The sequence below is a fragment of the Betta splendens genome, chromosome 12, assembly GCF_900634795.4.
Source record: "Betta splendens chromosome 12, fBetSpl5.4, whole genome shotgun sequence".
Classification (NCBI taxonomy): domain Eukaryota; kingdom Metazoa; phylum Chordata; class Actinopteri; order Anabantiformes; family Osphronemidae; genus Betta; species Betta splendens.
In genome coordinates, this window is record NC_040892.2 from 5,630,033 (window position 1) to 5,656,381 (window position 26,349).

At 48.2% G+C, this 26,349-nt stretch overlaps 1 protein-coding gene and 1 long non-coding RNA gene across 2 annotated transcripts in view; one reads left to right on the top strand and one right to left on the bottom strand.

Annotated features, from left to right (window-relative positions):
• The first annotated feature begins 171 nt into the window (after positions 1-171).
• The window catches only part of dnm1a (dynamin 1a), a 29,023-nt gene continuing 2,845 nt past the window's right edge, over positions 172-26,349 (top strand). The window contains 24 exon segments of the mRNA XM_029168495.3: positions 172-600; positions 4,423-4,496; positions 4,860-5,009; positions 5,181-5,384; positions 5,658-5,756; positions 6,631-6,791; positions 6,868-7,010; positions 7,088-7,223; positions 7,529-7,596; positions 8,102-8,240; positions 11,328-11,414; positions 11,801-11,871; positions 11,959-12,010; positions 12,750-12,761; positions 13,759-13,788; positions 14,061-14,174; positions 24,384-24,493; positions 24,568-24,679; positions 24,835-24,849; positions 24,963-25,133; positions 25,214-25,455; positions 25,541-25,610; positions 25,612-25,745; positions 25,951-25,987. Of these exon segments, the coding sequence (XP_029024328.1) occupies positions 440-600; positions 4,423-4,496; positions 4,860-5,009; positions 5,181-5,384; positions 5,658-5,756; positions 6,631-6,791; positions 6,868-7,010; positions 7,088-7,223; positions 7,529-7,596; positions 8,102-8,240; positions 11,328-11,414; positions 11,801-11,871; positions 11,959-12,010; positions 12,750-12,761; positions 13,759-13,788; positions 14,061-14,174; positions 24,384-24,493; positions 24,568-24,679; positions 24,835-24,849; positions 24,963-25,133; positions 25,214-25,455; positions 25,541-25,610; positions 25,612-25,745; positions 25,951-25,972 (2,577 nt within the window). The 5' untranslated portion in view covers positions 172-439 and the 3' untranslated portion in view covers positions 25,973-25,987.
• Positions 17,092-18,465, bottom strand: LOC114866586 (uncharacterized). The gene is made up of 2 exons (XR_003787728.3): positions 17,955-18,465; positions 17,092-17,643 (listed from the first exon to the last, which is right to left on the bottom strand). It is a non-coding gene; the product is annotated as an uncharacterized LOC114866586 (long non-coding RNA).

Consider the following 26,349-nt stretch of genomic DNA (forward strand, 5'->3'; position numbering starts at 1 on the left):
CTGGACCCCAAGTTCTACTTTTACGCCTTTCGACATTTAAGATGAGGTTAGACCGAAGAGCCTCTGAAATGTTAAAAAAAAATCATGTAATGTTGACGGATTTAAAAGTGAAAGTACACCAGTGTCGCCACCCAGCGGTGCGCGTGGAGCAGTGCAGGGACCTCTTCTGAGAAAATACGCGAGATCATCCTCATCCTCCTCCCCCCTGCGGTGCTCGGTGGAGAGGAGTGTTCGTGTTCGCGTTCGCTGGTGGACATTGATCTGACACGCCGAGGAGGCGCAGTCAATGAGAGAGCGATCCAAAAAGTCAATCGGTTCTGTTAGCGGTCCAAAATTCCCTCCGAACGACGAGAGTGGCGCGGACGGACGCGGAGGAGAATAAGGATTGAATTTCCCCGTTCCTTGACACGGAAGACAGGCTGCCCGTTGCGCCGCAGAGATGGGGAACCGGGGAATGGAGGACCTGATTCCTCTGGTGAACCGCATGCAGGATGCGTTCTCCGCCATCGGTCAGAACGCGAACCTGGACCTGCCGCAGATCGCGGTGGTGGGCGGCCAGAGTGCGGGGAAGAGCTCGGTGCTGGAGAACTTCGTAGGCAGGTAAGTCGCTTTCCCAGGCTGCAGCCGTGGCTCTGTGCGGCCGCTTTCATTTTACACATCTCATTACCCATCCCCCTCCTCCGGCAGTTTAAAACCCAGCACCCAGGCTTCACTGAGACCCAATGACTGCATCTAAACGGCACAAACCATTCACAGCTCATCAGTTTGATCGTTTTATCGCCCTGCTTCTGTGAACGCAGCAGAGAGATTATTTTGTTAGGCCTCTATAAATCCCTAGTGAAGTTTATCTGTGAACTGCATGCATGATGCATTCACGGGACTGGCAATTCCTCTGAAATAACCTGATATTGCCACAATATTGAGACAAACGTCTTGATTTAGATTTTTACTTGACTTTCACTTTAGATGCTGACCTCCTGCAACAGACAACCTGGTGTGTGTGTGTGTGTGTGTGTGTGTGTGTGTGTGTGTGTGTGTGTGTGTGTGTGCGTTCTTGTTTCTGTGGCAGAGCTACATATTATTTCCCCCTCAGCGGACAGGGGTGCAAACCCCCATTGACGTGAAGAGGCCTCAGTTTTCCTTCTGTCAGCTGATGATGCAAAACAAACCAAGTGCACAAATCTGATCTGTTATGCTGCATCATGACCTTGCAGAGAGAGAGAGAGAGAGAGAGAGAGAAAGAGGGACTCCACCTGAGCTTTGAGCCCTTCCAGCTCAGCTCATCCATCTGTCTATTGGTGCTTATGCGAGTGAAGCTTACATCACACAGGCAGTGGCGTAGGTGTCACCAATACTGTCAGCGCCGTTTGCTTGCGTTTCACTTAGTCTGAGCATTTTGTGGCCCGGGACACACAGATGCACAGTCTGTGTGATTCAGCAGTATTTCCTGCCTGAGCAAGGTCAGAGTGTTTGGGTGCAGTCACGGTCACTTCACCCCCACGCTGACCAGCGCAGCGGCCGATCTGACAGCCTTCATTTACGACTGCTGTTCTGGTAGATGCCGTCAAGCACTTCGTTATTCATTTCCCTGACACCTTCAGGCATTTTCCACACAACAGTCGTTTGCCACGTGGCCACAGTGATAATCCCCATCTTAACAGGTCCATGTTTACATATCAGGATAATCTGCTGATGATGCCACGCGGAAGTGGGAGAACACCACCGACTAATACAGTTACAGTTAAAGACGAGCGCTAACTGTTCATTTGTGGTCAATAACTACATTTCCCAAAATTCCAACTCCAGATTGAGCAGCCAACAGGGCATCAGGCCTTCGATGGTCCCGTGGAGATGACCGTAGTCTTTGACAAAGATTAAGTTAAGATCTGCTTTTCATAATGTTTCATCCTGTCTCCTTGTGTTTGTTTGCTGGGCCGAGCTTTGCTGCCCTCACTCAGCTGTAGTCATAGAAACTGCTTATGTCTAATTGCTGCCTAACCCAAGGGAGCGGTGGTTCAGATGAAGGAAAGTTTTAGGAATGTTAGGGAAGTAATGAGACATTTGTGTGAACTGTTTATGGAGCCATTGTTTTGTGTTGATGTCCAACTGCAGTGACATCACTCCTCCTCCTCAAAATCTCCACAGGATGATGAGAAGGTGGCCCATTGTGTGTTGTGTTATCACCCTGAACCAACAGGACGGATAATCACACGCTACAACAGCTCTCCCCCATCTTTGTCCTCCTCAGAAAGTCATTTCATCAGAGACGTGTCAGAGCTGTGACATCCATCACTTGGACTTTTCTTACAAGCAGAAACATTGTTGCAGGTTTTGGCAGTAAAGCACAGCTGCTTGTTTCACCCACACAGCTCCCGGCGGCCGCTCTGTTAGCAGCGTTTGGTTAACACAGGAAAATCAATACCAGAGTGTGAGATTTCAGGAAACGGCACAGACATTGAGACATTGTTTACCAAAGTCATATATGTAAGATCGGTTTAACGTTTCTTCATACAGTAACATGGGATCTCTAACTTGATCAGTTAATTGTCTGCTCATGGAGGTAAAACATTCCTCTGAGTTAGTCCTCTAGTCTCTGTTTATTGGCCTCCCTCTAATTTGAGTGAAGAAGATGTTTTATAAATCATAATCTGAGCACATCCCCCCTTTTCCATTTGTGTCTGTAGTTCCTCCCAAGAGTCTAATTAGTTCAGAAAAAAGCAGGCAGTTCTGGCTCCAGCTGCGTGAATCATAGTAATTTAGTCCAGGTGACAATGGGGATGTTGAATCACATGTGGAAATTTGACTAACGTCAATATTTTTGCACACACAGTGATATCATGTTTGACTTGAATATTTGAGAAACTGTATTTCTCTTATACACTTAAAGTGATGTTTTAATGTGCCAACAAAGAAGAATATTTAGTATTAAGTATTGTTCTCACAACCATATGATTTATTTGGCTAGAGAAGCGTTTCAGCACCACGGAGAGCTCATAATGCTTTTAAAGCTTCTAACATAGTGAAGTCAAACGCAGCAGGATGCTGCTACATGGTACGTACTCACAACCGTCACTACACCAACCCCCACACAGTGATAACATTTATGTAGTATGACTATATTACATAACTCCGAACGGGCTGGAAGCATTTTGACGAGCAGCAGATTCACTCATGTGAGAGGCAAGAACAGAAGACGGTGGCTCCATTAGAAGCCTTTATTCCGTCGAGCCCTGGAGAGGGGGGCGTGAAATCGAATATGTTTCTGAAGCATCAATAATGAAGGTTCTTTAATGTCTTATCCAGGTCAATATGACAGAGACGCTGCTTTGATGCAAACCATACAGCTTTTTAGCATTTTGTATCCAGATCAGCCCACAGTGGTTTCTTAATGGTTTCTATTAAGTTGTTTATTCTCCTGGATATTAATGCAAAGCGACTGTCATTTGTTACTAATTAGAGTAAATGACTGTGTTCAGCTGGTGCTTGGATCATAATGATGGTTTAATCACCACACAGCAGTTCAGCTGAACATAAACAATGTGATAGTTTGCTCTTTCACTCATTATTATTTTAGCGACTCTTTCAAAAGACAGAAATGTTTTGATAAAGAAATAAACAGATCTGTACATTCTAGGCTGTTTCAGAATATGGTTCCCCTCTTTTTTAACAAATTGCATATTTCCTATTATGACATCACAAGGACCTAAGGAGATTTACTGTGACTCTCATAGCATATGTCTCAGAGAGCGACGCAAACTGTAAAAGCAGGGACACAAAGTGAGACAGGCCGGACACCACTTGCTGAGGATTACCACTAATCTGTGCCCGGCCTGCAGCTCTGCAGCTTCACGTCCTCCTGTTGGCTCCGGTTTAATCTGGACGTCCACCATCCAGCAACAGGCCCTTTCATTGGCTCCATGATCGTGGGTTGACGACAGAGCATGTGTGTGTGTGTGTGTGTGTGTGTGTGTGTGTGTGTGTGTGTGTGTGTGTGTGTGTGTGTGTGTGTGCGCGTGCGTGCGTGCGTGTGTCTGTGAAAATCATCATCAAAAAGCAGCCCTCACCCTTCACAGATGCAAACGCTGCTGGGAAGGAGAGGTGCCTGGCTGCGCTGCTTCATTCCCGTCAGGGCCGTAATTGCTACCAGCATTAGACCAGGATTACATGTGTTTCAATACGCGACGGACTGAACGTTACGCACATAAATAGATCAGCATGTTTGGCTTTGGTTATTAGGAAATCACACATGAAAATCACCCTGATGGAACAAAAGACTCCAATATGAAGAACTGTTGTAGCAGAAGAATGAATACATGATACACTGTCATCACTGCTTCCTCTGCTCTTTCATTACTCCTGCATGCGATCACATTTCCTGATAGAATAACAGTTTTACTGACCAACGTCCCACTTCTCTTCCAGGGATTTCCTTCCTCGTGGTTCTGGCATCGTCACTCGTCGTCCTTTGGTTCTGCAGCTCATGAACTGTCCCACAGGTAAAACAGAACCATCCGTTAAAGTTCTTGATTTTTTGTTTTTGGAGAATGAACTAGTCCAATTAGAGGCTTTCGGTTTTAGACATTTAAAGACATTTGGAGACATTTCTCATGTTTACCTTTGTTATGTATCATCTTTTACACACACCTTAGTTGACCCTAAGGTGTTGTTTCTTGTTTGACCCAGACACACATTTCTCTTTGTTTCATTTAAGCATACACTCCTTGTAATATTAATTAGGAAATTTAAAGCCTTCTTAAAATGAGAAATCCTCTTGTTTAAAATCATCCTCTTCCTCCTTGTTTTTTATCTTGTCATGAGTTTAATGCATATTTATGTGAAACGCTGTGTTCATGGCACAGAATTCGCAGAGTTCCTCCACTGCAAGGGCAAAAAGTTCACAGACTTTGACGAGGTCCGTCAGGAGATCGAGGCGGAGACCGATCGCCTCACTGGGGCCAACAAGGGCATCTCACCTGTACCCATCAACCTCCGCGTCTATTCCCCTAACGGTGAGCTTGACGCAGCTGTGCCTCCATACAGACACTAACCTGAGGGGACTTATTGGTTTACGGCTGTGTCAGAAATAAAATGTTAACTTTTAACATAAGATTTTAAGACGTAATACATTTTAAATTCACTATAAAACGTCTGGACTTGTTGCTTTTCTGTTCTTCTCGCAGTGCTGAACCTCACCCTGGTGGACCTGCCGGGCATGACCAAGGTGCCGGTGGGTGACCAGCCCGCAGACATCGAGTCCCAGATTAGAGACATGCTGCTGCAGTTCGTCACCAAGGAGAACTGCCTGATGCTGGCCGTGTCCCCGGCCAACTCTGACCTGGCCAACTCTGACGCTTTGAAGATCGCCAAAGAGGTCGACCCTCAGGGTGAGTCCTACTGTTCCTTTAATCTGCTGTTAGTAACATTCAGTTAGTCCTAAAACATCATTTTATGTGACATAGTGCATCAAATAAATGAACTGTGTTGATTTTACTGGTTTACTGCACTGTGGTATTTTGGTGAACTTTGACAGTTATTGTTTTCTTGATTTAATGTCGGGTGTGAATTGCACATCTGGAGTGTTTTCGGCCAGATGTTGACTTCCACTTTTGGGAGCATCCGACACTTTTCACCACAGTTCACTTCTCTCGCGCTCGCAGGCATGAGAACCATCGGCGTCATCACCAAGCTGGACCTGATGGATGAGGGAACCGACGCTAAAGACATCCTGGAGAACAAGCTGCTGCCGCTGAGGAGGGGTGAGCGCACACACACACACACACACACACACACACACACACACACACACACACACACACACACACACACACACACACAGTCCGACGCCGTTCTGCAGAGTGACGCGCGGTTTCCCTCTTGTGGCAATAATGCAGTCATGCTACGAAGTGCTGAGGGATCCCAGCTCTGAGGAGAGAGACCTCGGGGAGGAGGGAGTAATAGAACAGAGGACGGAGGTAGAGAAGTGGAAAAACACAGAGCTCCCATGTTTCTTGTGGGCTGCCCTTTGCTGCTATGTGCTGATGTGGTGCTTCTCGTCTCCATTTGCACTTAGTGAGGACCCAGGCACGCGCTTTTGAACCATTTCCACGTTCTTTGTTTTCTCTACCGCCCCCGACTCGTCCGACGCGACGGGCTTTCAAGTTTACAAGGCCTGTGGCTCACATGCATGAAACAGCCTTTAACCAGGAAAACTAAACTGAAGTCGAAACTGAAACGCGGCTGAAGTCCCCTGGTTGTTCCTTCTCCTTTCTGCCATTAAAACTTGGACCCGCATGTGCAGACACACATCAACGTAATCCCTCCTTCCTTTTTTGCTTTCCTTCCTCCATCCTTCATCCTCGTGTCCTTTAAAATGTGGTTTTCCACAGCGAAACATTAATAAGTGCAGTTTCTAAGCGGTCGGGTCCTTGAGGGGCTTTTCATTCTGGGTTTGGATCTTCAGACTCATTTGATATGTTAGAGTGCGGCAGCCCAGCACAATCCCAAAATCACCATTAAGGCCACAAGCGCCGGGGCCGTTCCAGCGTGTTCTCAGAAATTCCAGGAAGCGATTAAAAAAGGAGCTGGAGCTCAGTGTTTCGTCTGTGAACGCCTGTGGGCCGCTGCGTCCAGGTTACATTGGCGTCGTCAATCGGAGCCAGAAGGACATCGACGGCAAGAAGGACATCAACGCTGCCATTGCCGCCGAGAGGAAGTTCTTCCTCTCGCACCCCGCGTACAGACACCTGGCTGACCGCATGGGCACTCCCTACCTGCAGAAGGTCCTGAATCAGGTGCGAGAGCGTCAGAAGCTCAGTCACATCATCAGTTAGTGTCCTGTGGTTTGACCCTGACCTCTGACCTGCACAGCAACTGACCAACCACATCCGGGACACGCTGCCAGCCCTGCGGGCCAAGCTGCAGAGTCAGCTCCTGTCCATCGAGAAGGAGGTGGAGGAGTACAAGAACTTCAGGCCCGACGACCCGTCGCGGAAAACCAAGGCTCTGCTCCAGTCAGTATGAAGCCTGGTGCGCGCATGAACGCAGGTCGGTGGCTTTGTTGGCAGCCGTGTCCTTGCGCTCCCCGCAGGATGGTGCAGCAGTTCTCGGTGGACTTCGACAAGTGCATAGAGGGCTCCGGGGACCAGATCGACACGGCCGAGCTGTCGGGCGGTGCCAGGATCAACCGCATCTTCCACGAGCGCTTCCCGTTTGAACTGGTGAAGGTGGGTTAATGCAGGTCTCTCTCTCTCTCTCTCTCTCTCTCTCTCTCTCTCTCTCTCCCTAACCAGCGGCCTTGCTCGTAACACCAGAAGCCCCAACGTCTGCCAGGCGCATTAGACGTCTGCTCATTATTGTGTTTTATACGTTTATAATAAAGGCTGTGGGGAGATTATCAAAGTTCGCTGCAGAAAGCGGTGCACTGCAGGAAAATAAGCAAGATGGCGAAAACAGGCTTTAGAGGAATGCGACGGATCAGCTCAGCCGCTATTGGGTTACAGCAAACTCACGCCCTCCGGTTGTGTTGCAGATGGAGTTCGACGAGAAGGAGCTCCGCAAGGAGATCAGCTACGCCATCAAGAACATCCACGGCATCAGGCACGTCTGCTCTCCCTCCGTCCCTAAAACCACCCCCTTCACCTCCCCCTGTTTTTCCCCCTCAGTCGCCTCTGCTGCGTCTTTAGATTCAGGCCTCCGGTCGCCTAGACGTTTGCTTTGCACTAATAACATGTTGTACGCAGGTAACACATTTAAGCTTATAATATTAAATACAATAACTAAAGCTAATGTTAAAGTGCCAGTGTAACAATGTTGAACCTTTCAGCCATTCATCCTCCTGATTTTTCCATTCCAGCTATAACAACATTCCAGCTCTTCACTTTTGAGGGAGGATGACTGGATATTCTTCCAATGACTTGATATTTGTTACTTTCTAAGTGTCTAATAGCTTCATTTCATTGCTGTTTGGGGGAAAACCTCAGCAGTGGATAAATCCTCATTAACTAATAATCTTCTCTTTGCCCAACCCTCCTCTCTCTCTCTTTCTCTCCGTCATCCTGCTTTTTCTATTGACCCCGTGGCTGGTTCTCTCTCTGCTGGGCAGAACTGGCCTCTTCACCCCGGACATGGCCTTTGAGACCATTGTGAAACGGCAGATTGGGAAGATTAAAGAGCCTTGCACCAAATGTGTGGACATGGTCATTTCTGAGCTAGTCAATACAGTTAGGCAGTGTACCAAGAAGGTAAAGAATTAAAGCCCTATGTGCAAGGTCCCTCCGCTGTTCACTCCCTCCTACTGTGACCACCCAGCTGCCTCCAGCCCTCGTTGTTTTAGGACAGCGAGGGACCCCTGGAGCGCAGGGTGGGCTGTGGGTACCTGCCCGCCTGCTGCGGGCGGGTTTGGCTGGAAAGGCTGACTGTGGTAGAAGGCTGTTCTGGAGGAAAGCTGAGCTGTCGTCACAATATGGCTGCCGAAAACACGCTCATACGACCGCAAAGCTAGATAATTCACCACTTTCCAGTCACGGGACATACCTGGCAGCCATATTGGATGAGCTCAGAGTTCAGCCCTGATGTGTGCGAGACAGTAGCTGTGCACCTGCAGCTGATGAGGACAGAGCAGCAGTCTTTTTCCAAATCCATGCCGTGCAACCAAACATTTGAAACGGTGGGATAATAACTACGCCTCCTCTCAGAGGGGGTGAGGGAGGGACGGGTGGTGACAGGGTGAACTCGGCTGAGGCCTGGGGTGCACAGCTGGGGTTTTGCAGAGCGTCGCTTGAAGGTTTTGGCTGGTGGAAAGGCACAGACTGGGATCTCTCTCTATTTCGTCCTCTTTCTCATCATCCGCAGAGCGAGGTCCCAGCGCTGCTCTGTTTTAGAATGGCTTCAAAGAAAAACAGATGTCTCACGTGCGTTTTCTTCCTTCTGTGCCGTTTATCCCCACACTCTCTCCACTCCCATGTTTCTTCTGAATTTCCTCACCCCCCTCACCCGTTTCTTGTCCCTCTCCTTCACCCTTTGTCTTCATTTATTTCACTTCGTCTTCCACACCGGCGCCACCAATTCTCCTCCCTCTGCACTTTTATTTTACTCCTGTCCCCGTGCCGCCTGCCTCTCCCCACAGGACGGGGCTGTTCACCCCTGACCTGGCCTTTGAGGCCATAGTGAAAAAGCTGATCCAAAAGCTGAAGGAGCCCACACTGAAGTGTATAGATATGGTAGTGAGTGAACTGACCTTCACCATTCAAAAGTGTAGTCAAAAGGTAAAGACCCATAGAGTATGAGCGTGTCTAAGAAGAGGGATAGACCGATGGCTGGGCCACAGTAGCATTAGCTTTAATGATCCGCCTTAACAGTACATCACATTAACTGCTTTAGTTTGTACAGCATCATATTTTATTTATATATATATATATATATATATATATATATATATATATATATATATATATATATATATATATATATATATATATATATATATATATATATATATATTATATAAATTTTGACTTTTCTGTAGTCTGAATGTAGGAATGACCAAACTGAACTAAAAACACATCCAGCTGATATCGGTCTATCCTTAGTCAGCATTTTAATGAAGCTTTGTGGTCCTTGATCCAAAGATTAGCCTCAAATTGCTCACATACAAACATAGCTCATTTTAGGCTGCATGTTGAAGAAGTCTCTGTTATATTAGACCCCATGTTTCAAAAAAGCCTTTGTCTCCGTCAGTGTGACTTAAAGCGGTGGAGTGACTGACTGTGTGGTTCCACTCAATGACTAACGGACACATTCAGAAACTCTTTATTTCTTTTTCTTTTTTGGTTCTGTCCATCCTGTCGCCCCCTGAACTTTTCAACTGGCTGCTTCTTCCTGAAGCAAATGTGACCTCCTTTGGATTTCTCATCTATATACTGTATTTAGAGCTACTGTATTATAATCTACTGCTTGGGGAATCCACAGAGGGGTCAGTTTGACTCATCTTCCCTCATCCCTCCCTCTCCTTTCTACCTTGCGCTGCATGAACTGCCTGCTGCCTTTTTCACAGTGTTTTGTGTGACTGTGCGTTTGTTTAGGCACAAAACACTCGAGCGGATGTCGACAGCCTTCGGCCTTCAAGTTACAATGCACTGGTTCACTAGGACGGATCCTGTCCCGCTCTGATACTGAAATAACCTCTTTATTGAGCTTCTTCTAATTTTAATTTCACGTTTAGTTTTTTTTTTCAAATCCAAGGTGATTTCAGAAATTGTGATACCTTGTAATTTTCTTTCTAATCACTAAATTAACCGTGACTCCAACGCTTGATGCGTGTTCTCAGGCTATGAGTAAGATGTCATCATACATAATTATAGGCTACCATCAGCCATAGGATTATTCATATGCAGCATTATATATTAGCAACATAAAGATAGAAAGGCAGCTGTTGTTTGACTTGGCATCCGAGGACCTGGGTTTCGCCTCATGTGCAGTAACTCAAATGAGTGAACACTTTAACCTGGCGGCGAAACGGAAAGCTTGACAGTCACGTTTTTGCAAGTTTGATCATTTGTTGCAGACACTTACACATTCATTGTTATTTTCAGTAATTAGTCTGACATCCATCTTAACAGGGTGCACCATTATTATAGAGCATCTGTGCTTTATGGACGTCATCCACTCTGTAATTGGGCCGAGTCCCAGGAAGCAGTAAATCAAGTGTGGGACCAGATTGAGGCCTGTTGACATCCATTCACTCCCAAAGCCATCAGACACATATGAACCATGCGTTGTAACTTGTAAGAAAACAGTGTATATTTTTCTTTCTTGTGCTGTGATTTTTGGTTTGGATTTCTTTCTTCTCTCCTCACACTTCCCCAAATATGTTTGTGTCACATCGGAGGCCCACCACTATCTGCATTTGTGGGTTTGCAATGAGCTCATGGAAAAAGACCCACACTGTGCTGGGAAAAGAACGCTTTTCTGCCAGGAACATTGTTTACTTTGCGTTTGTGTGGCAATATCGCAGACTTTGCACGATTCTTCTGCATTTGGTCCAATTTGGCCTTGGATATTTTCTGCGCATAAAATTCTAGTCTAACGTGAATCCACCCACTGATCAGGTTGTGCAGAGACTAGAGCTGAGTCTGAGATGAAGCCCTCACAACATAACATCGTCCACAGTCTCTGTGATGTATTTGGTTCTGTTGGTGGAACTGTGTTGTGGTTGGTGAGATAAGTAACGTATTGGTTTAGTGAATCATAGACGTACAGTAAATGTGTGTGTGTGTGTGTGTGTGTGTATGGGTTTTTTGCTGCCTACCTACTGTTCTCTGTGCTCACAGCTGGCTCAGTATCCAATGCTGAGAGAAGAGATGGAGAGAATCGTCACTCAACACATCAGGGACAGAGAAAGTCGCACTAAGGATCAGGTAACATAGCAAAAGAAACAAAGATCATTTGAATGATGCTGAACTTTCAGGGTTCTGTGTTTACTCTGGCCTGAAAGCTCACTGTCAAATGTTATATTTAATGAGCTCATTAGAAAGTGTGCGAGGGCTCCGAGCCATTACATACAGTAACACCCCAGTAACGCTCTGCATGGTATTGTTTCATTCTATCACTTTCCACAAGGACTCAACAAATGCCCCACATGCAGACTGAGTTTAGCAGCACTAGTTTAATTCAATAACATGATAAACTAGGCTGAAATCCAATGAGATCTTACTGCCAGGGCCGCTGCTGACCTCTGACCCAAGACGAGTAAAGGCTTTTATTTTGATATTGGTGTTACACTCACGGCTCTTCCTCTGTCCAGGTGTTGCTGTTGATAGACATCGAGTTGTCTTACATGAACACCAACCACGAGGACTTCATTGGATTTGCTAAGTGAGTAAAACTATCAGTGTATTTACCGACAAACAGCTCGTTTGAGTTTAAACCACCGGTGATGATGCTGATGTGCTTTTTGTGCAGCGCTCAGCAGAGGATCAGCCAGATGAACAAGAAAAAGGCAGCTGGCAATCAGGTACCGTCACCCAGCACACGCTCCGGGCACATTCACTGCAGACTCGTACTTTGAGTTCACAGGTCACACCAGCGAGCTGCGTTCTTCTGTGTTTTGTCTGACCTGCAGTCTGTCCCTAAGCCTTCATTCTGTTAGCGCCCAGCTCTGCTTTTTGATGTGTGGAAGGAGTCCTTACATATTAAACCACGATAACAGGTGGAGGCAATGAGCATGACTGACTGGTAACAAAAAGGAAATGGACAAAAAACAAACAGGAAGTGATGTAAGACCAACAAGGAAAACTGAAATGTCACACATTTCTGTTATGAAATGTTGCACCACAGACAGGATACTGAAAAAGCTCTAATCATTTTATTAGAATCAAATAATACTTCAGAAGCTTTAGAAGCTTCATCCAAAGTTGCATAATATCCAAAATCATTTCGATAATAGAAAATGTTTCAACATTGTAAACAGTAATCTCCATCTGGTTCCAAATACTCAGAGAGATAGATTTCAGAAATGTTCACAATATTACACAAAAAATATAGTAATGCTAAAATCCTCCAAATCAGATAAAGCCTCTTTGTGTTGCTGTGTCTGCTTGTAGATCGTCTGTATTTCATACCTTTTTTAATTTGGCTCTTTCTTCTTCTCTTGTTTTTCTTCTCTTGTTTTCTGGCATCTGGTGTGATTTTGTCTTCTGTGCTGCCTTCTTTCTTCTTTTCCTTCTTATCTTGGTTTGGTTTTCCTGCTTCAGGATGAAATCATGGTGAGTAGTGTGTGTGTGTGTGTGTGTGTGTGTGTGTGTGTGTGTGTGTGTGTGTGTGTGTGTGTGAGACAGAGAGATGATAAGATGGTGAATGTGTGTCTGTGCATGTCTGCAGGCAGGCTTTCATGCATATGTGCTCATGTTTTTAAGATCAAGATGCATCAAATCAGGCTTACATGTGTTTAGAAATGGTTAAATTTGCTCTGCTTTTTTATGTGTGTTTGAGGTGTTTGGTTGTACGTGTGTGTTACAGTAGATGGGCTTAATGTAAAATGCCAGTATATGAGGAGGTGGCTGTGTTGGGGGATGCTTGGCTGCCTCCTTTTCCTTTTTATCTATGTCCTCCCTCCAAGCGCAAACAACAACACTCACACACACAAGAGGAAACAAACAGTAAACAATGAAACCAGGATCTTGTCTGTTGTGGCCGCCGTCATCTTTTTGGAACGTTTGGAGACACTCGCCGTGGCTTCAGAGACACATTTTACTCTTCTCTTCATCTTCCTTATCTAAATAAGACGACAACCTGCAGCTGCCACAGTTATCAGTCGTCATGACAACCACCCAGACCGGGGTCAAAGGTGTGGGGCACATGGTAAACAAATGGTGCTCCTCACATCCTGTTTAAAACTGGGACTATGATGCAAATGCATTATGGGTAGCCAGGGTTGCACACAGAACATGAAACCAGAGCCTAATGACGTTCTCCTCTCTTTTCTCTCATATTGAATGGAAGCTAAATAAACACCATAGCTCACTCACACTCTCCTCACTTAGTGATGCTATGCTACACATTGAAGTATGAAGTTATCCGGCGGCCGTGTTGCATTGCATGGTCGGCATTAGACATTTTAGTGCCCCCCCCCCCGCTACGTGACCCCCCCCCCCTGCCTGTTGACCTCTGCTGCCATCCCCGCCGCCTCCATGCGCTGGCGCGCGGCGGCACCTTTGTGTATTTGGCGCCGCTTTGTAACGTTCTCTCCACGTTCTCATTCAGCCAGAGAGAGGAGTTAACGATCGGTTCAAGGTAAATAACCTGTGCACCCGAACACCCCCACGTGTGTCTTTTAGTGTGTGTGTGTGTGTGTGTGTGTGTGTGGATGAAGAGAACGAGGTCCAGCAGTGAGTTCGGTCGCTGTTGTTCGTGGCAGTTGCTTGTTACTGTGTCTCCACCAGCAGCAGCGCCTGTAGTTCACCCTGCTGGTGCATATAGTGACTCAGCTACACATAACAGGAGTTGGGCGACAGGTCGACCTGCTGGATTTGATCCCCCCTCGCCTCCGTCTGTGTCTCGCTCAGGTGATCAGGAAGGGCTGGCTGACCATCAACAACATCGGCATCATGAAGGGAGGAGCCAAGGAGTACTGGTTCGTCCTCACGGCGGAGTCGCTGTCCTGGTACAAGGACGACGAGGTGAGGCGGCTCCCGCGCGCGCCGGGGTCCTGAACTTCAGCCTGCGTTAATGACTGTTGGCCTTTTGTTTTACGCGTGTGCGTCACTGCGAGCCACAGGCTTAATGCGACGCATCTGTCAGAGGTGTATTGCACGAACTGTTTTATTCAAGCTAGAGTGGTGGTTTTTACTTCGCTTTGGACTCTTTTAAACAACTCTGGCACAAACGAACTGGTGCATTTTGGTATTTAGAGCAATATATTACAATTATAAACCATGCATATTGGGTTTGATGGAGGGATACGCTTAAATTTACTTCACAACCTAAGACATCAAAAGATAATTTGTCTCATATTTTACAAAAAATGACTCCATCAGCGTTTGAGCAGCTTCCACCAGAGGTTCAAGTGTTTGTTTTCCGCTTTCGGTTCCAAATTCATTCCGTCTCATCCCACGGGCAAATATGACGGTCAGGTTCAGCGGTTCTTCCCTGCACGCTGAGATGATTTGACTGGATACGCTTTGTCACTGGGCTGAATGGTCAGAGTGGTCTCCCATGATGCTTTGCAGAACTATTAGGCGCTAGCCACAGTCTCACTGTCTCCAGGCCGTAGCCGCAGCCGCTCTGCTGTGCGTGCGTGTGTGTGTGTGTGTGTGTGTGTGTGTGTGTGTGTGTGTGTGTGTGTGTGTGTGTGTGTGTGTGTGTGTGTGTGTGTGTGTGTGTGTGAGGCGGAGACGGCCCTTCAGGACCCCCCAGCATGTCAGACACCGAAGCTGGCACCCACATGTGCATTCCAGAGCCCCTTGCCCTGTCCTGTTCCCAATTACACACACACACACACACACACACACACACACACACACACACACACACACACATGCAAGCTGGTTCTAATCAGCCTACTTCATTTCAAAGAGAGGGGCACAAAACCAGAGAGGTCCTGCACTAAAGGGGAGGAGGCAGCAGTGTCTCTCGTTAGCTAGTCAGAGAGAAAGTGAGCAGAAGTAGAAATGGAGGAAGCGGACGGTGGGTTGCTGTGGACTTACTCAGTATTTTCCCCTCTTACTGTTTTTTCTCGATACCTTTCCTCTCGTTTGAAGCTGTTCCTCATCACTCCTCGACTCTACTTCATCCTCAGTCTTTCCTTGCCCCCCTTTCCCTTCTTTTCTGCCCTGTTTTTCCCCTCCCATCTTGTACTGTATATTTATTTGAACGTGCAAGTTGTGAGGGCACCCAAAGTCAATACACTGCGTCAGTGTTAAAGTTCAGAGCTGAGGCTGAAAGGCCACATTGAATGGAAAAAAAAGAAAAACAGGAGAACAAAAACCAGGAGAAAAGAAAAAAAGAAAATGTTCTATCCCGGCTGAACATTTTTATAGGATTCAGTCACACACACACACACACACACACACACACACACACACACACACACACACACACACACACACACACACACACACACTGTAGGGTAGCGTTGGGGGCTTATACATGTGCACCTGGGTGGATTCTTGCCAAAATACACACAGTTGATAAGAAGTTGGGAACTGGTTTAACATTTAGATTAATGGCACAGAAATAAACTCAAAAAAGAAAAATCAATTCCTGTGGAGAAATAAAAGTTTGTGTGCATAATTTTCTTTTTTTTTTGTGCAGTTTCCTATAGAATTTTTTTTTACACTAAGTCACAAAACGGCACATCACCGTTTTACTGGCTGCCTCTCGTCATGGGGAAAACCCTCACACATGCACACAGCGCACACACCCACCTCCAGACACTAATAATAACTTTCGAACCAAGGAGTGGTGCCAGGATGTTTTGGTTAGTGCTCATGTGTGTACTTTTAGAAACCTCTGGCGTATTTTACCACAGGACATGCCAGTACTTTGAATCAGGCTGTGCCAGAGCTCAAAGTAGAGAGAACGAGCGAGCGAGAGAGAGAGAAAGAGAGAGAGAGAGTGGAAAACTAAAATGCATAAAACTGGATTTGATGCTCGTATATGTGTCAATCAGGAATCGCACTATTAAATAAGCTGTATGTCAATGGCAGCATGTAGTGTATTTAGTGTGTGTGTGTATGTGTGTGTGTGTCTGTGTTTGCCTGGGCTTCCCTGCTCCTGTTAAAGTTGCCAGAAAGCCAGACTCGCCTGGTGATCCCAGCTGTAAACATCCTGGGGGGGAGACAGCAGCGCACTCACCAGAAACATGTCGACTGTGTGTGTGTGTTTGTGTGTGTGTGTGTGTGTGTGTGTGTGTGTGTGTGTGTGTTAAATGGAAACGGCTTGCGGCTGGTTTGCGGCGTTGGTTCCTGCAGCCGATGCTCCGTGATGGGACTCCCTGTGAACACTGTGAGTGCTGGTACACCGTGGCTCCACTTTATCAAAAGCAGCCCGGCTGCAAGGCTGCAAAATTATAAGACGAGACAAAACAAGGCAGGGGGTCCGGCGAAAATTGTAACACTTCGCATGACGTCACCTACAAACTCTGAAGCCACAAACAAATTTCTGTCTTACTTTGGGAGCGCTAAACAAAGACTCGTAAAGATGGCGAGTTCACAATGAGAGACTGGCTCTTCCAACATCACTGCATGGTGGCTTCCTGCCTCTCTGCGCATTACATGGTCATTTGAGGTGACGCGGCCGCAGGCTGATGCAGGGAAGGCCCACACGTAATTGTACATTTTGGTCAAGCGTGCAGTGGATGCTGGGGGTTTACTGTGTGTTTTAGTTCTCTTCTTTGCTAAGTGCTCTGTTTTTTTCTCAGTGGTTGAACTTTTTTTTTCTTTTTTTTGGTTTCAGATATTTTGGTAACGTAGAAAAACAAACAACATGTTGAGCTGCCATTCAATCATCACTATTGTATATTTATCCGTATATTTATATTAGTATTTGATATATTTGCCACTTGTGTCCTTTTCGACGAAAGAAAAAGAAAACAAATGAATATTCCAACATCTTTATTTCAACCATTCCAAAAAATCTTTGACAATTTGTACCTTTTACTTCAACCTCAACTTTTAGTCTTGGTTGACAGACAAGCAATGCAACAAATACAAAGAAAATAAGACTGGGGTGTCCGTCACTCATACGTCCAGGCCTCTGTGGTGGAGCCTTGAAGCTGCTTTATTTAGTTCTGCTTGGGTTGGTCCACATGGACGCAGGGTGGTGCTGCCTGGTCCCACAGCTGGATGTCCTGGTGTCGGCCTCTGGAGCTGTCTCCTCGCTCGCTCGCTCGCTCGCTCGCTCGCTCTCTCTCTCGTCCCCGTGCTTCCCTGGCCAGCCTAACCAATGTGCAGACTACTGTACAACCACTACTTCCTGAACAGGTAGTCTGAACACTGGGCAGGCGGGCTGGGCGGCTGTAGGAGAAAGCTCAACCAGGACGGGAGACGCTGTCGGATCCGGACGCACGCGGCCGGACGCCGCCGAGTGCCGATGAGGCTGACGGAGTGGGCTGGGGGAGAAACAGCCCGCTCCATCAGCAGGGGGCTGCTAGGGAGGTGGGGGAGAGGTTAGACGGAGGTGACGGCCACCGACTGGCGGATCCGGTGACAAGAGGCAGCAGCGCCTCATGCATGGACCAAACATGAGGAAAGCTGTGATTTAGGAGTTATGTAGTGAATTGGGCTTAATTAGTAAAACTACAGACACAGATTACACAAAATACAAGCTACAATATTCACATAAGCAGATAATACTTGACTCCCAGTTCATCAATGGATACAGCAAACAGCCAACACACGTCTTGAAAAGTTACCCTGATGCAGTTGAGGCTCCTGGCCTTGATAGAATACAGAGAATACCTGATGCTGAATCATCCGGCTCTTCTTCACTATCAAACGCGACGTCTCTTCATGCTCGTTAAGGATTCTCCTGTCTCCTCGTCGGCCCATTGCCCCCCGTGTCCCTCCGCTGAGCCACAGCCGGGTCTGTTGTGGGTTTTGTCTTGGGCATCGTCTTCTGAAGCTCCGCGGAGTCAGTAAAAAAAAAAAGTCAAGCTAAGGCACCGCTGTGAAGATCAAGGACCTACTGGAGGCTCGACGTGGCAAAAGACTGGCCACCAAGTTTCCCCTTCAAGTCCCAGAAGGAGAAAAAGGAAGGAGAGAGAGAGGAGATATGGAGAGAGACGGGGGAGGAGGAGGAGCTCGCCTACTTTCCTCTCTCCTCTTCTGCCTCTCTCCTCCCTCCGTCTGGCTCGTTCCGTTTTCTGTTTTTTTTCCCCCCCTGGCTTTTTGGGAGAAAGTGTGAGGTCAAAGGTGAACAGGAAGTGAGCCGCGTGCATTTGGCGCGCGCGTTAAAGAGGTTCAGGGGCTGAGAGGCTTCGCTGGACGCCGTCGTGAGCAGATGGGAGCTGTGGGACGCGACTGCTCGCACCCGGCTCCTGTCCAACGCGCAGCGCTACATATGGTACATGCACGGGTTCCTGAGTGATGGATGTGTGTAGGAGGGTTCTGGATGGGAGCAGAGGCTCCATGGTCTTTGTAGCCGGGGCAGGAATGTCGGCGTTTTCTTGGCAAGCGGGAGGAAGCCTTGTAATAACTCCAGATGTGCAGCCCTGTGGTCTCCGTCTCTTGCTCCCTCTGTTTTTACTTCTAAAGCTGATTTCCTCTCCCTGTCCGACTGGAATAAAGAGTCCTTTATGCAGCTCTGCAGCCGTCCAACACACACACACACACACACACACACACACACACACACACACACACACACACACACACACACACACACACACACACACACACACACACACACACACAGGAGGAGGAGTGACATACAACTGGTAAATCAGAACCAGAGCAAAAGAAGAGGTGTGTGTGTGTGTGTGTGTGTGTGTGTGTGTGTGTGTGTGTGTGTGTGTGTGTGTGTGTGTGTGTGTGTGTGTGTGTGTGTGTGTGTGTGTGCGTTTCACAGTGGAGACATAACTCGTTAAACTTTTTCCTCCTCCACTACCATTTCCCACATCACACAGCCCTCGTTCCTTCTTCTCGTGGACAGGGGTAATTCATGCCAGCGTTTCCAGGTGTGTGTCCCTGAGTGTGCGCTTGTGTGTGTGTGTGTTTGTGTGCGCGCGCAGAGGTGTTTTTGTTTCAGCTACGCTTTCGGAGCCGACCTGAGCCCCAAATTAAAGCGGGCGCAGCCCCCGGGGGAGACGAGTCAGCAGCGCCGGCAGCCGGGGCGGAGGGAAAGTGAGGGGGAGAGAAAATGACAGGAGGAAGCACGAACGAGAGGATGGAAGCTGAATTGTGACAGAGCCGGTCCTTCGGTGGGGACGGGATGCGTGATCGTTGCAGTCAACCTCTGGATTCATGATTTGGAAGCAGTGAATTTTAATGGCTGGGTGGGGGCAGCGCCGCGGTCACATCTACATTGTTTCCAGTGTTTGGACCAGGCAGCCAGCTTCCTTTTCAGGGTCCGTCTCAGCGAAGCCAGAAATGTGCGTCCGTGTTATTCTGTCTCATCGTGACCTCCTTCTGGTTAATATCGTCCCCACAAACCCCACGCTTCCGATCTCACATTTACAGGCTATACTTCATTAAAGCCAGCGTCTCCGTCTCGTCTTGTGGGCGTAATTCCCGCGTGTTTGCATCAGTGTGACGAGGCTGCGCTCGTGAACCATACAGACTGATTTGACTTTAGCCAAACCCCCAAAAAGGAGCACGTTATAACAGCAGGTCCCACGTATTTTATATATTGTCCAAAGTGATGAGTCGGGGTCAAAGTTCAAGTGTTAGATCCTGTGAGAAACAACTTCTTCTGCTGTCTGTACTTTTAATAAAGCGGCGCTAACTGGGTGATAGTTTGTTTATTGGGATTGAACTCAATCTAAGAGAGGCTAAAATGAGCTGTAGCCGTTCAGAGAGCGGTAAAAGGTTAATGGATGATGCAGAGTTTGACTGATGAGGCAGATGAGATTGAATATTCTTCTTCACTGATTCTTCCCGGTTTATTCAGAACGGCCTCAATACAAAAATCATTAGAGAAACAAAGGCTGGGCCCAGAGACAGGGAATGATAAAGAGACACCAGAGCGGTGTGAACTTCATGTGTCTTCTGGCACGTTGTGTGTGTGTGTACTTGCACGGATATCTTTGTGCGACTTTGACATTTATCCCTACGGGAGCGGGGGTATTTTTAGAACGTGCGGACGCTGCGGTCGGTTCTCCAAAGGGCTGCGGTGGACGCTTCGTTGCCATCCCAAAATAAAGAAGTGCAACTTTTTTTTTTATTATGTGTGTGGGAGATTCTGCAGGTTCAGTCTGTCCAGTAAAGCGGCGACAGCAGGTCCCTCCACGTGCAGAAAAGGTTCATTTAGTACCACCTGACATTATTTGGATCGACAAATCCACGCTGCCAACACATGTTAGTGTGTTATTGAGCGCCTCACGCTACTGACACAGACACCAAACACAGGTTGAACAGAGCATTTGTTCTCTGCCAGACAAGAGTCTGTAGATGTGTGGGGATTTTCACATGTGTTTATGTTGTTAGAGGGCTGGGGGCTGCCCCCCCCCTCCTCCTCCTACTCTTTGGTGGTCACCGGTGATTGATCACATATCCCGGCGAGCCCCAAGGTCGTTACTCTGACCTCTCGCAGAGGTAAACGCAGAGCAGGTAATTAAGCGCTTAGCAATTAGCTGCCGAGCAGGAAGGCATCGCTGACCTGCCGGCCCCGACTGAATGTGTCATTGTCATGTGGACACCACGGTCCAGTCCCTGCGCCCTCAGGAGGAGCGGAGCAACAAAAGGAACCTTTATAGGCACAAATGAGAAGTTAGGACTGGACAGCGCAAAAGAAAACACATCGTACGTGAGTCGGACAAGAAGCCCCAGGACCCGCTGCTATTTGTCTGCTATCAAGCAGCGCTTCACGTGATGTACAAAGTCCAGACCGGCGCGATTTGTTACGAGCGTCGCACGCGTTCGTAGCGCGATGACTCACGGGCAGCTGTGCGTTTTTACGCGCGGTCCCAGAATAGCTGCAGCCCAGTCGTTCCCATTGGCGGAGTTCTGCGCCTGTGCTGATTCAAACGCTGGCAACATGTGGCCCCGCTAGGAGTCAGGTCCAAATGGCAATAAGTCAAATTAGGTTTCCTCAGATGCCGTGTCTCCAGGACGTATTACTCACAGACCCAGCAGGGATTGTGCATGCGTTTTTTTGATTACGCCGACCCACTAAACATTTTTTTTCGCACAAGTCGATTGTGAGCAACAAAATATTTGTCCAAATATCTAAAAGAACTAATTTCCCTGGTCTTAACTCTGAGTGTGGATGCTAATCCACTGTTAGCATCCCTCTACAGGTCGTTTCCACACCCCCATCGCTTGAGTCTGACTCTGGTCTCTGGGTTTCATTTTTTTTTTTCGCGTCAGAGCTCAATAGGGGAATGGCAGAAGAATGGAGGGAAAGAAAAGCAGAGGGAGGTGAGGAGGAGGGTTGTGAAAATTGCCATTGGCCGCCACCCAGGGCCCAGTCTTTGTGGTAATGAAGGGTTAGAAACAACGTTATTGCTCCCAGATGCCGTGCGGCTTCTCCACAGCCCTTTGATGCATGGCCCAAGTCACCAGGACTTTTCTATCAGACTCCCATCAACATACGCACACATGCACACACCAGGACACGCAGCTCTTAAAACAACATGGACGCCGTAAACGACTATCTGCTCGGGTTTGCCCACCGAGCCGCTCACACTTGCTGCAAAGTGTTAATTGGCCACGGTTTGTCTTTCGGGCTGTTGCATGCGCTCGTGCATATTCCATGCACATTTTTAGAAAAGTGTGTTTTGGGTCTCGGAGCCGTTTTCCGGACGGTATGCAGATTGGTAAAATAACCACATGAACCCAGAAGTGAACCCGGGCCCTCGTAATTAGCCTGCTATTACTCACTGGCAAAACAAGAGCACGGAAAGTTCTTCGTTCGTGCTCTTTGGAAGCGCCGCAGCTCACCTACCAAGAGGACGGCTGCGTGTGTGTGTGTGTGAGAGAGAGAGAGAGAAAGAGAAGCCCTTTGGGACATTTAGACAATAGTAACGGACGTGGCAGATGCGGCAGAAATGAAACAAACCTGTTTACTGTGCTGCTGGCGGTGAAATGGAATGACTGATCTATTTTACTGTCACGGGCCCAAACCTGGCAACCCAACACGCATTATAAGTAAGTGGCTGCTGCTCAGTGTGTGAAACATCTTCTGCTACTGATGTGTGTATAACTCACACAGTAACACCTGTACTTTTACACAGTCACCTGTTCAAAGCGTCCGTTACTTGCAGATACAGGCTCCGACCCTTTAAATGCAATATTACATGTGTATTAGGAATATTCTATTCTAACTATTAGCGACATATATTATTTATATAATAGCCCAGACACATGTACAACCAAAAGCAAAGCATTGATACTGCTTGTTTAGGCTGAGATTTTATATCAGAGATTCTTTGATATATAAATTCTGGACTCCCAAGAGGAGTGTGGATATGATCAAAATGACCACGGACACACACTTTTTATGGCACATGAGCTGTTGGTGGAATGCTGACAGGCCGGGTTCACAGGCGCTGGGTCGCAGCCAAGTAAAATGTTGCAGACAAAGGTCAAATTCAAAGTGTGTGCACTTTTATGTAGCTCATAAGTCATGTATGTCCCAGCGTGTGTGTGTGTGTGTGTGTGTGTGTGTGTGTGTGTGTGTGTGTGTGTGTGTGTGTGTGTGTGTGTGTGTGTGTGAGCGTGCTAACATCTGCAATCTGTGCATGTGCCCATTTTCGCTGGCTGGATTTTATTAGAGCATATGTGGAAACGCTTAATCTCCAACTTTCCCAAAATACAGACAAGGAGACACACATGAAAACGCACACAAGCCAAAGATGAATGATAATCATCACGTTCTCTCCATTATTGTTTATTACTTTCCTTCTTTGTTCTTCACTCTTGCTGCTAAAAGTGTAACTACTACATGTCTTCGTTTCTCATATTGTAAGAACCTTTTTTGACTGTAGAAGAGTTCATTTTTCATCACATCGCACACACGCGCTCCTTTTCCAACTCTACCGACTGGATTTACTGGCCAGGGGAGAGGAAAATGTCTGAATGTGTCCAAGGCTGCTCATTCCCATGGAAAGGGGGGGGGGGTCCAGAGAGTGAAGGGAACGAGGGTTACTAGGAGGGAGCAACAAGAGAAATGGCCAAAAAACAGGCATGTTCAGCCGAAGGTGGAGAACAAAGAGGGATAAAAGCATTGAGCCGCCTGTCGTCTTTGTGTGGCTGTGTTTGTGAATGGGAGAGGGTTTTTACGCCAGCGTTCGGCTGCACCGGTCATTAATTCTTCGGTCGCTCCCTCTCTCCCTCACACACCACACTGGGCTGGGCAGGGCAGCCTGGTGGTTCGCCCTCCAGATGGTTTTAAGGTTAGTTAGAGACTACGCTCAAAGGTGCTGTTTGCAACCAAGGCAGTGTGTGTGTATGTGTGTGCGCGTGTGCATTCTCAGGCGTTGTTGACACAAACTCACTCACCCTGTGCTACTTTTGGCTGCACACTGCAGCTTGCTGCACTTTTACTGTACATTGTAAAATACAGATTCACCCTCGGTAAAGAAGCGTCATGTAACGGAGACTCTGAAGACGTGTGTCTGTCGGCGGGCGAGAGACACTGGGATGAAGCAGGAGAGAGAGAGAAAGAGAGAGAGAGAGAGGGAGCGCTGGCGTGTGTCTCACTGAGCTGACTAACTGATGCTGCCGGGGCTGGAGATCATATGCTGCGTGCACATTTACAAGTACAAGAGAAATCTACTCTGGAAGCCCCCCCCCCCCCCCCCCCCCTCCTCCTCCGTGTATGTGTGTGTTTTTCATTTGTTGCTCGCCCTATTTTTTCCCCCTGCACAAGTGTAATGAAAACCACAGACTTCAGGCCCGTGTCCGTCTTTTTTCTTCCCCTCTTTCAGGTTTGCTTTTAAATCTTGTATCAGTTCCCACAGTTCTCTCATCTGCTTTCACTTTTAATCGATGAGTGTTATCGGCCATGAAGCTGATGCTGCAAAATATCAAAAGCTTACACGATGTTGTAAATGAATCAGCGCATATCAGCATTCTTTGAGACTTATTTATTACTCAGTGCAGTTCTAAACCTATAAATCCCCTCAACCGTTTTTACCTTTAGGCCAAGTTTCTCATCCACAGAGTCCAATGTCCAATAGCTTCTCTCGTCCTCCGCGTGTTAACACGCCTCTCTGTCGCCCCCTGCAGGAGAAAGAGAAGAAGTACATGCTGCAGGTGGACAACCTGAAACTGCGTGATGTGGAGAAAGGCTTCATGTCCAGCAAGCATATCTTTGCTCTCTTCAACACTGAACAGAGGTGAGATCACACATCAATATCACCAGAACGGACAATTAATCAGCCTCTGATTCTGACGTTGTTTTTTTACACAGGAACGTGTACAAGGACTACCGTCAGCTGGAGTTGGCCTGTGAGAGTCAGGAAGACGTGGATGCCTGGAAGGCGTCCTTCCTCAGAGCCGGAGTTTATCCTGAACGCGTCACTGTAAGAGTTGAAGCACAAGACATGACCCTGGCTTTGTCTCTGTCATCAACGTGTGCAGGAAAACAGATGTCATGTTGATGTTGTTGAAGTCTATTGAGTCTCTTTTAATGTTTTCTGTCCCTTTCAACGTCTTCCATGGCTGTTTAACCTTGTAGGAGAAGGAAGGGAAGGTACGCTACCTCCATCTAGACCATCATCAGCCTAAACTTGATCTGACTGCAGTGATACATGGACATTTGAGCCTGATTACACACCATGAACGGTGAACTCACTGTCTGTGCAGAGCGACGGAGGCGATGAAAACGGCTCCGACAGCTTCGTGCACAGCATGGACCCTCAGCTGGAGCGGCAGGTGGAGACCATCCGGAACCTGGTGGACTCCTACATGGCCATCGTCAACAAGACCGTTCGCGACCTGATGCCGAAGACCATCATGCACCTCATGATCAACAACGTGAGCCGCGCGCGGGCGCCGACGCCGACGCCGCTCGTGCGATCGCGGCCGCAAAAACCCACCTGTTTCTCTGCGTGCAGACGAAGGAGTTCATCAACGCCGAGCTGCTGGCCCAGCTGTACTCGTGCGGCGACCAGAACACGCTGATGGAGGAGTCCGTGGAGCAGGCGCAGCACCGCGACGAGATGCTGCGCATGTACCACGCGCTGCGCGAGGCCCTCAACATCATCGGCGACATCAGCACCACCACCGTGAGCACCGCCATGCCGCCGCCGGTGGACGACTCCTGGCTGCAGGTGCAGCGGGGCAGCGCCGGGGGGAGGTGAGGCATGATGGGAAGGGGGGGTGGTGTTGGGGGGCGGGGCATCGGTGGTGAACCAGCGGCCTCACGCTCCGTCCCCTCCCAGGTCTCCGGCCACCAGTCCGACTCCGAACCGCAGGGCCCCGCCCGGACCCCCGGCCCGGCCCGTGTCCCGCGGGCCCCCCCCCCGGGCCCCCCCCCGCGGGCGGACCCCCTGTCCCGTCGCGCCCCGGAGCCTCTCCGGACCCTTACAGCGGGGCCCCGCCCACTGTGCCCTCCAGACCTAACCGTGCCCCCCCCAACGTGCCCAGGTGAGCGCATGACATGTGTTAGAGCGGCGCGTATACTGTACATCCAAACCACAGCCGTGGAGAGAATTACAGCCTTTTTTAGTATCCACATCCACATCATTTCCTGTGTTCAAGTCAGAGCTGAGCTAATCTGTTCCTCTGCGGTAACTCTTCTTCTCTCCTTCACCTGTCTCCGTTCCACACGTAACCGCGGTTCCTCCTACAGAATCACTATCACTGACCAGTGAGGACGGACGCCTCGGGTACGTTGGGTGCTGTGCGCCTCCGTCACAGTCAGCATCATCCCCATCGTCCTGTGTCCTCTCCTCCTCAGAGTGCTGCATGAGCAAACACGCGGCCAAGTCGGAGGCCGCGTGTTTGCGTTCGGGGCATCGGCTGAGCCCGTTGGGTTCGCAGCCGTTCGGAGGTGATGCTCATTTGCCCCCTAAAGAGCTCATTGTGTCAGGATGAAAAGAAGCGTGTTTCGGGCAACAGTGAGTGGCCTGAAGCTCGCGGTTGTGTGTTTTGTGTTCGCTCCGCTTTCTCAGTGACGTCCATCCGTTTTCACATGGGGCCCGGTTTTCTGCCCAGCTGGTTGGTGGAGGCTGACGTGTGCAGGTTGTTA